At 43.7% G+C, this 14,981-nt stretch overlaps 2 protein-coding genes across 2 annotated transcripts; both read left to right on the top strand.

The window, feature by feature from the left end:
* Positions 1–14: 14 nt before the first annotated feature.
* On the top strand, positions 15–8,646 carry evc (EvC ciliary complex subunit 1). Its single transcript, XM_071894472.2, has 20 exons — positions 15–242; positions 494–601; positions 839–925; positions 1,429–1,652; positions 1,808–1,892; positions 2,033–2,131; positions 2,317–2,457; positions 2,582–2,743; positions 3,161–3,377; positions 4,341–4,489; positions 4,870–4,968; positions 5,054–5,266; positions 5,469–5,578; positions 5,867–6,080; positions 6,593–6,817; positions 6,982–7,117; positions 7,538–7,640; positions 7,762–7,888; positions 8,097–8,193; positions 8,289–8,646. Exons 1-20 carry the CDS (start codon positions 63–65, stop codon positions 8,435–8,437), a joined length of 2,925 nt encoding a protein of 974 aa, XP_071750573.2. The 5' UTR covers positions 15–62; the 3' UTR covers positions 8,438–8,646.
* Positions 8,647–10,889: 2,243 nt separating this feature from the next.
* LOC139907899 (major intrinsically disordered Notch2-binding receptor 1-like) lies at positions 10,890–14,981 on the top strand. The gene is made up of 3 exons (XM_071894409.2): positions 10,890–12,908; positions 13,558–13,776; positions 14,787–14,981. The coding sequence occupies exons 1-3, from the start codon at positions 10,890–10,892 to the stop codon at positions 14,979–14,981; spliced, it is 2,433 nt and encodes an 810-aa protein (XP_071750510.1).

Raw genomic sequence — 14,981 nt, 5'->3', positions numbered from 1 at the left:
CATACAAAAATGCTAATCTTCAACGTTTACCGTTACTCCCTGTTTGATGGATTTGTTGGAAAATGACAGACCAGGAATTGATAACGGAATGCGCCACCGATGTCTTGGTCAGTTTCGCCGAATCACTGCACATATACACAGGACTGTTAACAGTGGCTACGGTATTTGGAGGGCTGTCGGGAATATTAGCTGCTGCTCTTTTATATGTGTTCTGCCTGAAGCCTATACTGTTAACCAGACAAGTAAGTTAAACATCTCACAACCTCTCTCTCCCCTCTCTTCCTCACACACATACACATCATAAATTATCTAACTCTATCCACTCTAACTATCCACTGTAACTATCCACTAGCCTAGTGATTTACAGCTTGTCGAGGTTTGTACTGTGGGACAAACCTATCATCATGTGGCCTTTAATATCAGATATCACCAGCAATTCATCATGTCTATCCTCTGCTTAGGTTTATATTCTCTTCCTGTCTCATCCCATTAGGGTTACAATGCAAGGAGACTGTTTGAACCTGATGACGGGGAAGTGGACAACAATCAGAGTGACTGTGTCAGCAACAGCAAAAAAGAAGCTCCAAGTGGCACCACTAATGTAAAAGTATTATTCTGTCACATCCAAGACAAGTTTCTACATCGGTACTCACACTAGTTTGATAGCACAAGATAGCTGGAAAGTATCAAATGTACATAGTCTACATGCAGAGTAGGTAGAGTTATAATTCTGTGCTACACACTAACATTTGATGTGTTTACATTCAGGGTCACACACATTCTGATGTTTCCTAGTTAACTTCCCACTAACCTTTTAGTGTGTTTACTCATTGACCAGGAGAAGAAGCAGCCACCCATGAACAGTGATGTGGCTGCTTTTGCATCCAGAGCAAAGGTGGTTTATCCCATCAACCAGAAATACAGAGTAAGTCCACTGTAATTACACAGTATATACACCTATTCATGGGTACACAAGGTAGCACCTACTCATTACACATCTATTAAACCGAAGGCTCAAACAGTATGAACATGCCCACTGATTTGTAAAGTCTTTATTAATCTTTGCAGTACACAACAAAATAATTTGCTCCAGGAAATATACAGGACAAAGCCCAGTTTAATATGTAGTATGAACACTCCACTACCTTATCTAATACGTGTTGATAAGTGCACTTTTCACTACAATTTATTTTAAATATGGTTTACTTGGCTGATGTTTGATGTGAGCATTTGGGCTTCAGTAAGGTTTAATGTTATATGTTGAAATCATCAGTATGTTGATACTTCACATACGGCATGCAGTATGTTTGTATACTGTTAAGATTATGTATGAACTAAAGAGATTTTGAACACAGCCCAGGTGACTAACAATGTCATTACACTGATCTAACATAAAGTTTAACTGTGACGCTTCGCTGTACCTGTCAGCCTCTAGCAGATGGAGCGTCCAACCCCTCGCTACATGAGCACTCCAAGCTGCCGGCCATGCCCAACGAGGAGTCCTCCTCTTCCTCGGCTGGAGAGACTCTGAGCCAGGAGCAGGACAATGATGACAGCAGCCAGTTTATCTCCACCTCGCTGGTCCCCAAGAGCCTGCAGAACCAGAGCTTCACCAGGGTTTCACACTACCCACACACACTGACACAAACTGGGTATAAGCCTATATATGGTCTCTAGATACTTCTACAGTGCTTTGGAGGCGTAACGCCGAGTTGAATCTCTTAATCACCCTTACAGTGCACACCCTGCATGCACAAATCTGAGTCTGACTGGATAGTGATAGCAATCATATCTGTTATTTTTCCAGGTTTGAAGGTAGGATCAGCCTCTACTGTTTGGCCCTCCAGGAAATACAACAGCACTGCTCCCAGCTCCAGGAAGAAAAATGTCTGGTGAGTGTATATAATACATTTTTTGCACAGTAATAATATATATATCAAATATGTTTCTTAAAATGTATCCAATTCCATTCAAATAGCAAAATGTTAATATTTTTGTATTTTCCTTCATTGCTTCATTTTTCCTGCTACAGATCTTTCTCCGAATGGTGAAAATAATATTCAGCCATCGTTTTCCAAAAGATAAAAATGCCGCTGACTTCTCCAAAAATGTTCTTCTAATGCAGGAAAAGGTAGAGCCAAATGTCTTATGCCTTTTAATTGCACATAAAAACTGTAATCATACAAAAGACATAATATCAACAGTTCTTACATTCTGTATTGACTGGCTTACTTGCTGTAGATAGACACACTGACATTGAACTTTTAAGCTATGTGAAGGCGTCTTGGCTTGTCATTGCTTGTGTCACCATTTCAGGAACTGGATGAATTGAAGAAGCGGCTGCCAAGAGGCCAGACTGCCAGTGAGAAGAATGAGGACCAAAGAGCAGATGCTCCCTGCACCCTGGAGGAGATTGAGAGAGCTCAGAAAGATCTTCTGGAACATGGCCTCCAAATGGTAACGAAGAAGAGAAAAACCTGGATAGAAAATCCATATTAAAACCATACCGAGTTTATCAGAACATTTTTTTTTTTGCATTGGCTGTGTTAGTGGGGAAACTGATGTCCATGTCTCTCCACAGACCAGAGGATTCAGCAAGCAGGTGGAGGCCTTGTGTCAGCATCTGCTGAATAAGACCAGTGCTTTGCCTACAGACGAAGCCCAGGATATAATTCACTCTCTCATCCAAACTCTCCTGTCGGTGGAGAACCACCTGATCAACGCACAAGAAGCAGACCTAAAGGTGAGGGGATATGCAATTGTTGTAAATTACTATTATCCTGTTACATAATGTATGACCTTGCCTAACTTGTGGAAAATACCATTTGTGATCACTGGGGTATGGAGCCTTGTCATAGAAATGTCCTTTGATTTTATTTGAGATTTCTTTGTACAGTTGTTTCAAAGAATATGATAGAAAACCATGTGAAAATGATGTTTACATTCATAATTTGGGGAATGATAAAAATAGTTTTAACTCTAGATATAACACAGAAATATAGCAGGAAAACAATAAACCATATGATTTTTGACATAAGTCACAAGTCTGGCTTTGATTGTAAGCACACAATTTGTGCATAAGAACTGTTAATAAATTGAGCCCATGGTTCTGTATGTGCCCACTTCTGTTTGAATGTCTGTTCTCCCCTGCTTCCCTCAGAGGACCCAGCAGAGGCTGCTGTGGTGGGAGGAGTTGATGGGGCTACTTCAATCCCAGCCTGCCTTGCTGAGGCAGGAAGTATCTCTGAGGCAGGGCCTGATAGCCACAACACTGGAGCAGCTGACCAGCGATGACCTCTTGACTTTTGGCCTCATGGAAAAGACACTGTCAGAACTGCAGGACACTCTGACCGAAGGCCTTCAACAGTGCACTGAGGGTAAGTGGAAACATCTGAGGCAATGATATGTTTTACAGCAAGCAGTTTTTGGGTGAAGGAAAGTGGACAACATGTAGCCTACTTTTCAAACTTAAATGAGCTGCGTTCTGAAAATAGACCGTTTTCTGGGAATCCTCTTTTGTTCTCCAAATAAGGTCAGGTTTTTGTTTGACTGCACTGAATATCATGCCTATTAGTCCAACCCAAACTCTCATAGAACATCTTTCAGCATAACACTTTACATCTTGTGGCAGTTCGTTTTTACAGATGGTCTTACTATTGTTCCTACTAAGTAATTAAAAGAAAAATCCTGCAGACAATTGGCCAAATGCCGATGATATGAGGTCACGTCAACATATTTACAGTGCAGCTACAATGGAGTTTGATAGCAAACTTTTTTTTTTTTAACTATGTAAAACATCAACTGTAAACGTCAGGTCTTGGTCCCAGTTCCTCAGAATCAAAGAGCTAGGGCTTATTTCTAGAGCTGCCGTTTTGCACCAAAGTTCAACAATCATACAGGGAGAAATCCATCATAGAAGAGGCAGAAAGACCAATTTCTCCAGCGATAACAGCCTGAATAGACCATAATGCAATGCAACCACAAGACTTTCCATTTTGAGTAAGGGGCATGACTCTCACTTGTTCACGACCAGAAAAAAACGCTCTCTTGCTATTACTATTGCTAACACTATCACTATTGCTCTCTACACCCACATGTTCTCTTCTGGGAAATGTAGGAAATCACTAACTGAAGTAGAAGTAGACAAGGCAGGTTGAAGAAAAGTGGGCACCCCAAGAAAGTAAATTACAACACTTCATCACAAAATAACTCCTGGAAATGAACATCACAGATTGATGAAGTATACCCGTGTAAGAGTATCCCAGTGTGGATTATTCCTTTAACCAGTTGCTCTATCATACATATCAAGTTAACCCAGAAGTTGGTCTGTCATGTTCCAGAGTGCACAAGGAAGACAAAGGAGATGGTGAATGAGAAGTGCAGGAAAATAGAGTCCAAGCGGAAGAAGCTTCAGAGGAGCCAGGCCAAGGAGAAGAGCCGCATCCTGGATGTGACGCAGGCTCACAGCAACCCACAACAGTTCGCCAAGGTCAGGACCTTTGCCTCCCCTTTCTCAATATCTGGATCATACGTTTACATACGTCACTGTAGGTTCCTCCAGTGAAATCATTCAGAGGTGTGATGTTGTAGTCATGTCACCCATCTGATCTATTTGTCTTGTCTATCAATTCTAAATTCCCCTTTCTACTCTTATCATTATTACACGCCTTGCTTTGCCTGAAAGTAGGATGAGAAAACTCTGAACTGCACACTTACTGCAAAAACAAATGTCATTCAGACATTCAAACCCCTACAACGAATCAGTGGTTACATTTTGAATGTAGAAAAAAGATCCACGTTGAAACCATAAGGTGCATGTAATTCCCACTAGTATCTAATTCTGAAACTTTAACCTTTCCTTTCCTCCAGGCCTACCAGGAGCTGCTGGTGAAACACAGGCAGCAGATCGCTGACCTGGAGCAGCAGCAGGACAACAGAGTGGCTGAAGCCCTCTGTGACCTCTGGAGGGTATGGGATGGAATACTGTGTGTGTTGTGTGTGTTTGCATGCGTGTGTGTATCCATTATCCTTATACAAAATCTTATATCTTCAGAAACTTCACTCCTCCTGGTCAAAGAAGCTTGGAGAGCTAGCCAAGGAGGTGTTGTTCACCTCTCTCCCCGCCCAGTCAGAGCTCTCTGTTGAGCGCTGTGAGAAGCTGTGGCTGGATCTGGAGCAGGAGCTGGATGCACAGCTGCAGCAGGCGGAGTCCACGACCAAGCTGCAACTGGAGGACATGAGGGCTCAGCTGGATAAAGATGGACAGGTAGACACAATCTGGTGGATTATCTCCATTTTAGTTATCAACTTTTCTATCGATGCCCGGTAGCTTGATTTAATCCAACTCTTGTGTTGTGCCTTTCATAGCCCAAAACTTTCCAAGTGCGTGAAAGATTTGTGATAACGTACTTATGCCGAAAACTCTCACAATGTGTCTGACTCAGCCTGATGACCCTGTTTCCCTCCAGGTGTGGGGTGAGGAGACGGCGCTGGTTGTGGCCTGCCTCAGACATTTGGCTGAACAACAGATGAAGATCCTCCGAGCCATGGTGGTCAGGCAGAGCTACACACTCAGCAGGTGAGATTGGGGGACCTCTGCTGTCAAAAAGTGCCTTGCCCATTCAAATACATATGATATCGTGATTATTGTGAAAGATTACCAGGTTTCAAGGGTCGGTCATTATTGCTTTCCAGGAGTATGTGTGTTTTCCTTCCTTTGATACATTGTCTCCAGTGATCACAAACTGAATCTGCACCAACAACAGATTTACCAAGCAGCTTTCTCTTATGTGGTCATATCCTGTCATGTCTGAATCCTTTTTTTAGAAGTTTATAGGAAAATAATCTGATCTGATCTTTTGCCCAGCCAAGTGGGGATGCTGATAGAGAAGAAACATGAACGCCTGTTGGTGGCGGTGCAGAGACACTTTGTGGTCAGGCACTTCTGTCTGCACATGCTGAAGGAGATGAGGCTGTCCAAGCTGAAGGCGCTCTCTCAGACGGATTTCAGAGCTCTGCTGCTGGAGGATCACAGCCAAAGCCAGCCCACTGTCAGTCCATCTCCCAAGGCTGAGAACAAGGTGGGGACAAATGTACAAGTACACATGAAGAGTTTTGTTCCAGAATGAGATATCTCCCACTCTCCTATATTGACTGCTTGCATGAAAGTTAAGCACATCATGAGTTGGTATAAGTTAGGAGTCATCTTAAGACATTTGCTTATAAAATATCTCATAGGATAGAATGGATAGAATAGGATAGAATCATATATGGTTTTCAAATATTGCCTTCACATAAACAGTAAATGCAGACTTTTCACCGAGCACTGAATCTGAGAACTCATTACAGAAGCCATCTATCTAGATTCTTCTAAATCCTTTTAAGCACCTCAAAACTGAGCTACTTTAATTTTCTACAATAACTTATATGTCTGCAATGAGGATGCAGCAGTGTGGTTGATTAAGAAAACCACTCTTTCTGTAATGAAAACAATGGACACTGCATCTTATCTCTCTTCCTTCCATCAACGATGGAATATAATAGCTCAATCCACAGTAGACTGTACGCTGCTCTCGTCTCACGTCAATCACAGGACAGCAGTGCCAGCCTAGCAGAGAGACACCTGGGTCCAGAGAGCCAGCTGGTGGGCCACAGCTTCCAGCAGGAGTTCCTCTCTGAACTGGAAACGGGGGCGGAGCTACTGCAGAGCCACGCCCAGCTGCTGCTAGGCAACACCCTCAGCCACGCCATCTGGCAGATGATGGAGGCTCAGCCGGTTGAGTCTCAGACCCGCCCTCAACAAGACGATGGCTTGAAGGTAGGCTTTGAGTTGACGGTTGTTTCTCTGTAATGGTCTTGATCGGGATTGTTTTATTCATCTCCCATGAAATAAATTCACTTCCCATGGTCGTATTTGTTAGATTAGTCAGACCAGTCAATTACAGTGCAGCCCACATCCCCTTCTTTCCTCTTCTTCTGTAGCGCCACCTGACAGAGGTTGCCTCGGAGAGTGTGTATGTGACCAAAGATTCTCTCAGTGCACTGGTCCAAAGCTACTACTCCCACATACAGGACATTACCAAAAAACTGCAGCAGGATCAGTCAAACATAAACCGAGGTGAGATCGCAAACACATCCATGTCCATACAAACTCTATTTGGGCTGCTACCTTGCTCCTTGTCAAGACAAAGTAAAAGCAGTGTATGAAATAAACGCCCTGGGAGAAAGTATCCCACAAATGGGGGTTACGGTAATTTAGTCAGGATGTATATTAGAAAAAGCATGCATATAAGAAACAGTCCATTGCTCACGTGGTATTTGTACGTTAGACGTAGAGCTTAATTGGTACTGGACTGGATTGTTAATTAACCAGATGAATGAACTACTTCTGAGTATCTATAAGGGTGTGTGTGTGGTCAAAATCTTGTTATTGTTAACTGTCTAGGTAGTGTGACATAATGTGGATGCAATTTTGAGTGCACAGGACACTCCAACTGACAAAAAAATATGTACTGTGTGTTATTTTAACTTTCTACAGAAGAGAATGAGAGGCGAGAGAGCAGCAACCAGCTGAACAGAGCCTTGCTGAGAGAGCTGGCTAACTGGGGCAGGAAACCCACCTCCACTGAGTTTCAACAGAGGTACAACAAACCTGCCAGTGGCAATAATTGTTTCATTTGTTTGAACTGCATGTTGTAAACCTACACATATTGGCTAAACATACTTTTATTTATTTATTTTTTTTTTGGGGGGGGGGCCTAGGGTTGAACTCAACAAAAGGAGGGTGTTGGAGCAGTATGACCTGGAACAGGAAGTGATGTGTGAGACATTGAGGCGGAAAAAAGTAGCCCAGGATCAAGACATGGACAGAGTCAAAGGACAGATACTGGTCAGTACTGTGCTTCAGGTCTTGTGTGCATGTGTAATTAATTATGATGCCACTGTATGCAGCTTTTCTGTGTGTGACCCTCCAGAAAAATATTATTCTGTGTGTACATTCCCTCATAGCACAAATCCTTATGTGTATAATAGTTTTATTAGTGGATCTATAATCTTGCCCAGTGTTTTTCTAAGCATTGTGGTGTTGTGTCCATCAGGAGGCAGAAGAAGCCTTCATTACGGAGCTGGCAGCCTTGGCCCGGGTGCCTCTCGACAGTCCAGATCCAGAACCCAGCGGTCAGGAGGACAACACGGGTAAGCACCCCTCTCTCGATTGTACGCCTGTGTACAAACTGACATTTATACCCACTCCTCAGTCTCCTTTGCTTAATGATGGCGTAATTCAACAGGTGATGAGAGTCCGAACATATTGAACCTGCTAGCCCTGAATCCAGCGTTAGATCCAGCCTTGAATCCTTCACTGACTCCAACTATTATAACTCCGGCAGTAAAACCAACGCAAAAGAAAAAAAGAGAGCGCGAATCTCAACTCAGCTGAAATCTGTATGCAGTATATATGTATGAATGCATATAGTAGTGTCTTTTATAAAAAAAAATGTTTACTCTTGATTTTGACAGATGACACCAAGTAAAGTAATACCACTACTTGTTTGTTGGTAGCAATATTGTTGTAAGTAGATACTTCTGGTGCCTTGTTTGGTTTTAGCAAGATGGATCTATCCTTTTGTGCTGGTATTAAATAATGAATTGTCTGGTTTCTCTATTTTTAATACTTGTGTTATAATACTAAAATGCTATAAAATGTGTTTTTAATAAAAAAAACTATATATATATATACAAAAACACTCATATTGTCTTCAATTTTAACTGTGTTTTTGGAGATAGAAAGTAGTTTAGGCCCCAATTTTTCACTTGGTCTGCTCAGTAACTGTAGAATAGTTTATGGATCTCAAAATTAAAATGGCACATCCTATCAAATCATGCAACTCTGGGTTGACTTTATCCTGTGTCCTACAGTCGAGCACTATACTTTATAGTTATATTATACTTTATCAAATTTTTTTGAAGCATTAGTCAGCCTTAGGTCCATGTGTCCACCTGGTAGACAGAACTACCATGCTGCGGCCTGACATATCATCATCCAACACAATACATCCTCATTGTTTTTCATACCAACGCTCATTCACCGTATTGATTCCCAGGGATTCCTGAGTACGCTGGATGATGGATGCGCTCCTCTGTGAACTGTCAGGCGAATTGGAGTTGTCCAGTTTGATTGTAGCAGAGTGCTACTACTCAGGGATGAAAGCCTCGCCCTCCTCTTGCTCTAATGGGGTTTTAAGTACAGCCCTTATGGATGATAATGTCTGTGAGGACTGACTGGCAGACAGCTCTCTGTGTATAGACACCAATGTAACGGGACTCAGGAGTTCACTCTAGGCCTTATGGTTTACTGTCAGTGCTGTCAGTATGGAGTTTTAGGAGCCTCAATTAGCAAGCATCCATTTTTAATTTCTCCTTTATTCTAACGCACAACCAATTAGCTCTATGGCAACTTGAGAAAATATGCTCCTGGACCTGATCCACTCATACACACCGGGACGTCCTGCCAAGAGTGTGTCTCTCCTCCAATATATCAATTAGATATCTGGCTGTAGTGTTGACTTTGTCGTCGATGATATGTGGTGAGGGGAAACCGTTTTGGATGTATTTTAAGGTCCCTTAGGGGACTGCAGGGACTTGTGGGAAGATGACCTGATTTCTAATTTTCTCCTCTTCTGCCTGGGCTGTGGGCTAGTCGCTGCTCCAAACAGAGAAGCCCATGAAAGAAGATGAAGTGAGCGCTGGATTGGATCTACTCGGTGGGATATGGCCTCGTTACTGGCGTAAAACGGCGGAATTTATTTGTCGATTTTAATGGACGCAGGTGTGGCTGTTGGAGTCTAGGTCTCTCTCAATAGATACAGGTAAGTCGACAAACTCCTATAGGTTACCACCACTTCAGCTACTGGCTAATAGGATGTTTACAATCCAAACTGCATTCGCACCGACAACACTGTCATTTGATGTTTTGATCCACAAACGCAGGGATTCGCAGCGCAGATTTGTTGCGCCTGGAACGCCAGTATTGTATCCTCTTCATTTATATTCATACCGTTTTCTAGGGCAGCTTAATGACTTAGAGCAAAGTTACTGGAGGCATGCCAACATGTTCGTGATTGCCCCCGTATTTGTTTTAATAATAAGAGAATAGGCCCTATAGCTGTTAATAAAAATGACTGAATTGAAGTTCCTCTGTGTTCAGTAGGCTAAGTGACGCAGGGATGTGCGCAGTGTATCGCCGTCATGAGATCAGATGGTCAGTTATTTTAGGGCATCAAAATAAGGTCACTATCTGAATTTCGACTCAAAGGGCTTTTTCCATGCGAGGTGAAAACTTGCAGTCAACTGATTTTCAAACGTTTTTGATTGATGTGTATGCTGGCTGTGAAACGAGTTCAAATCTGACTGACTACTGATATTGTAACCCAATCAAGCTTATGATTGTTACTTAGAAATATCTATAAAGAAGCTATGCTATCCATTAGATTTTAATACAAATATTTCATGGGTATTATTGCTATTACTGTTTTATTACTATTACTACTATTATTATTAGTAGTAGTAGTATTATGATTATTATGATTATTATTATTATTATTGTCATTTTTATTGTTATTCTTCTTCTTCTTATTATTATTATACAATATAATATATAGTGCCATTCTTCACTAGAATTGAGTATGCCTGTTCCATTGGGCTGAGGAAGAGAGAGACCTAATTTAAATGTTAATTTGTAGTTCAAGTGCAAACCCTTAAAATATAATAATAGTCCTAATACCTTTTGTTTTAGATTTAACCTGGGACAATAAGACATCGATAGAGTGTCCAGGTCTGTCCTCCCGCTTTCTGCCTGCTAACGGTGTGTCCTCTCTCTCAGGTGAGCAGCCATGGCTAACCTGCAGCAGGAATACCCCCTGGTCCTTCTGGGGATCCTGGAGGAGCTGGCCAATATGCGTCACTGGCTCTCCTTCCAGGACCTTTGCCGTATGGTCAGCACCCGCTTTGACCTGGAGCACCTCATCGAGCTCAGGAGCTTGTTGTTTGCTGCTGCCAGCCGGGACCCCTGTTTCCCAGCCACTCTCTTCAGAGACCGGGTTACCACCAGAGGCCTGGGGCTATCCCCAATAGGCGTGGCTGCTGACATTGTAACTATATTCAATCTTATTCAGATGACGGGTGGGGCTCCCGATGACAGCCAACCAATGAGAACCCAAACAGTCTTCCCCGCCGACCAATCCCCAGGGGCCTCTCTGCCTGGAGTCCACCAGCTGAGCTTTGCTGGACGGGAAAGAGCACGCGCCCACTCTGATTCCAGCGGCAGGCCTATCGACCAGCACTTGCTCTTCCCGAGATCAAATTACTCTGCCCGCAAGCGAGCAAGTCTCCCCCCCGATCCCATCTCACTTGTGTCCTCCCCTCCGGCCAGGGCCAGGGCTAGGGCTGTGTCTTTCGACTGGCCTCACAACACACCTCTGTTCCCTGGTGGTCAAATCCCCAGCCAGACCATGCAGAATATCTACCTGCCCTTGGAGACGGACAGTGAGTCTAGCGGAGACTCTGCCCCTATGGAGGTGTTCGAAGATGAACCGGGAACGTCTGTCGGCCAGAAGAGAAACATCTTCAAGAAGGACTTCCATAATCAGCCGCCTCTCATACCCCAGGTGACTGTTAGCAGTGAGTCTCCCAGTCCCGGCCAAGGGCAGAAAGCCTTTGACAATCACAGCTTTGAGATGCTCTCCAATCCTTATCCCTCACCCACAGTGGTCCACAGTTCGCCGGAGCAGCGGGCCAAACATGAGAGCCTTGATGACCTACAGGACTCAACCTACTTTGGGCCCGGGTCGATCCCAGATTGGTCCCCCCACCACCTCCAACCTTCCAGGGCCCAGAAGTCCATCTGGACCAACAAGAGTCACAGTTTAGAGGACCGGATAGGCCTGGGCAGTGTGGGGATTGGGATGGACTCACCAGGGAGCCACCTCCCAAGACGATCAACACCCGCCATCAGCAATCTGGGGGGGTCTTCAGGAGGGGAGAGTGGGGATAGTGGAGTGCCGAATGTAGGTGATGGAGTCAAGGCTCAGGGAACCCAGACAGACCCTCCAGACCCCCGGCGCCTCCGTAGCCTGGTCCATGCTGACCGCCTCTCCTTCATGACCTCGCTAGACGACCCTGAGTTTGGCGAGGATGACATCAGTGCCATCTTTCGTTTCCTAGATGACATGAGCATGTGCGGTTCCACGGGAGTCCTGCACCCCAGCGATGGATCAGGGGCCATCAACCAGGACACTCCTGAGGCCAGGCGTGGTCGCCTAGGCCAACTCCAAAGGCTTTTCCACTCCTTGGAAAGCAGCGATGATGGGCTCAAGGCCAGTGTCTGCAAGCTACTGCTCCGTATGAACCAGATAGAACGACAGCTGGAGTCACTGAATGAGGTAAAGGCCGAGATTTCCCAGGTGCTCTCCGCTCTGCAGCGACTGGATGAAAAGATACAGCAGCCTATCGGTGACGGAGGACGAGTTACAACCGGGCGGTGGCTGGAGCCTCTCAGTGCCGGTATTTCCTCCTTCAGCAGCCACCCTGTAACCCCTGCTTCTGAGACATCGGACCCACAGCCTCTGTCTGTATCTGGGCATCTGTTCCCAGGGACCAGCACTAGTAGTCTGGACTGGAGCCGATGGAACACTCCTGTGGGGCAAATGGAAAGTAGCAGCAAGAGTCAGGTTGATCCTAAGGGGGTGAAAGAGGGGAAGAAGGATATATTATCTCGTCGTGCCTCCAAATCTCATCCTGAGGAGAAGAGCTTTGATTCCAAACGGCCAAGTGTGTCTACCTCTGCACGGGACTGGCCAGTGGCGTTCTCGAAAAGTAAAGATGGTAAAGTTTTTCATGGAAAAACGGGACAGGTACTTCTACTGTGTACATTTGATTTTATATTCCCCATACATCATTGCAAAGCAAATGAGCAAATACATTTTTTTTAAACAAGTAATAATAATAACAACAATAACAATAATATTAAACATAAATGTCTGTCTGTGTGTGTGTGCAAATATATGTGTGTATGGGTGCTCTTGCATATAGCTGCCACGATAGATAATAGATAGATGATAGTTTCACAGCATATGAGCACTCAGTCCTTAAACAGATTTAACTGTCATCCATTACGAAGCCAAATGCAATTGTACTGGTGTGTAACATAGTGTTTCTATATCCTGACACAACCAAATGGGTTAGACCTGTAGTTGGTCTTGTGCTCTGCTGGGCAGACATATGTAATTAAATGGTCAGTTAACAAGCTGGTCAGGCCACTTTGGGAGCTAATTCTTGAAACCTTTACAGTGAATATTGTTTGGTCAGGCTGCGGAGAAGCAGAGCTCATCTATTCAGGAATGTCAAATGCAAGTGCATGTTTGGTGGTTGTATTTGATTGATTTTAGCCAATATTGCCAAGTTCACCTGAGTTTTACTGTTTCATCCTATTTTTGATTACATTTTAAAACGATTATTGTTAATACCTTTATGGACTGATTGTTTGCCCCGTCTACCTTTTAGATGGACCAATCAAACAGTACAACTAACCTACTCTCCCAAAAGTCCTCCAACCTGGTGGAGCAAGTGTTTAACTCGGCCCTGTTCCGACAGAAGGACAGCAGTCTGACTGGTGGGCTGACCGCTGGGAAGATCATAGACCCCAGACTGGCTGAGGGGAGGGGGAGGCCCATCTGGACTGTAGATGATAGAGAGTCACGAATCTCCCCTTTGGATCTACAGGTAAGACTTGGTGAACTTGTTGAAATGCTTGATTACAACCACTATATTTCTTGTAACATCTCTGAGATTCAGTGAATGATTTTGGTCTAAAAGTCCAAAAATTGTGTGTTTCCGTTTCTTGTTTTTTCATATTCAAGCACTGGTATTAATCAAGTGATACAGACGTCATCTGTCCCTAGACAGCGAGGTTTAGCTACTTTCACATGGGGTCTGTAGGTAGGACAGACCTCTAGTATATGCAGTACTAGTGGGATGTCCCTCTGTGGGATGTATTGAATCCTAGGAAAACCTGATTGGTAGTTGCATCTTTCAGATAATAGCAGGTGGGGGACTGTTCTAGAAATTCCCCACTTCAGAGGCTCCTTAATAATGCTAGAAGTCCACATCATGCCTCTGTTATTCCTTCAGAAGGTAAAGGTATGTATTTTAACTTTTGTGATGTCTGATTTCCATACGTCTCATGCCTCTGAAATGTATTATTCTGTTGAGAGGGTGATGCTGCAGGTCGATTGCTCAAAGTTTAGATGTTTACTGAAGTGAAAAGTTATAGTTGTTGAGAGTTATAGTAATTAATATAGCTGTGTCAGTTTAATAGTGTTGCTAATCTATTCTGCGGACAAAAACTTCTATGATCCAAATAACTTTATAGCCCTGGACTAAGAAATGCATGCTTAAAGGAAAAATCCACCCTAAAACACTTTAACACTGTTAAACACTGTTCTGGGCCAATCACTAACTGAAGTTGTAGTAGAAGAGGCAGGTTGAGGGAAAGTGGGCAAACCAAAAAAGTAAATTACAACACTTCATAAAACATCATAAAATAACTCCCACAATGAATTGAATATCACCGATGGATGACACATAACAGTCTAAGAGTATCCAAGGGTGGAATTTTCCTTTAAAATTTCCATTCAAATTAACATTTGAGACTAGAACTGGGCTCAATCCCTCCCTACAAGTCTATATCTGCTTTGGCAGTTTTTTTAATGATGTCATGTTCAATCCCTTAGACCCAGGAGTCTCTGAACCCCAACAACATGGAGTTCTGGATGGAGGACATCTATACTCCAGGCTATGATGCTCTACTCAGGCGTAAGGAGGCCGACCTCCGCCGGGCCAAGGCCTGCAAGCTGGGTGCACTCATTGCCACCGCGGTGACCATCATTCTCATCATTGTCATTCCCATCTGCACCATAAGCTCGTGA

The sequence above is a fragment of the Centroberyx gerrardi genome, chromosome 5 (assembly GCF_048128805.1).
Source record: "Centroberyx gerrardi isolate f3 chromosome 5, fCenGer3.hap1.cur.20231027, whole genome shotgun sequence".
NCBI classification, from domain to species: Eukaryota; Metazoa; Chordata; class Actinopteri; order Beryciformes; family Berycidae; genus Centroberyx; species Centroberyx gerrardi.
The sequence above is the reverse complement of the archived record's forward strand: the minus strand, read 5'-3'. Positions and strand labels throughout refer to the sequence as shown.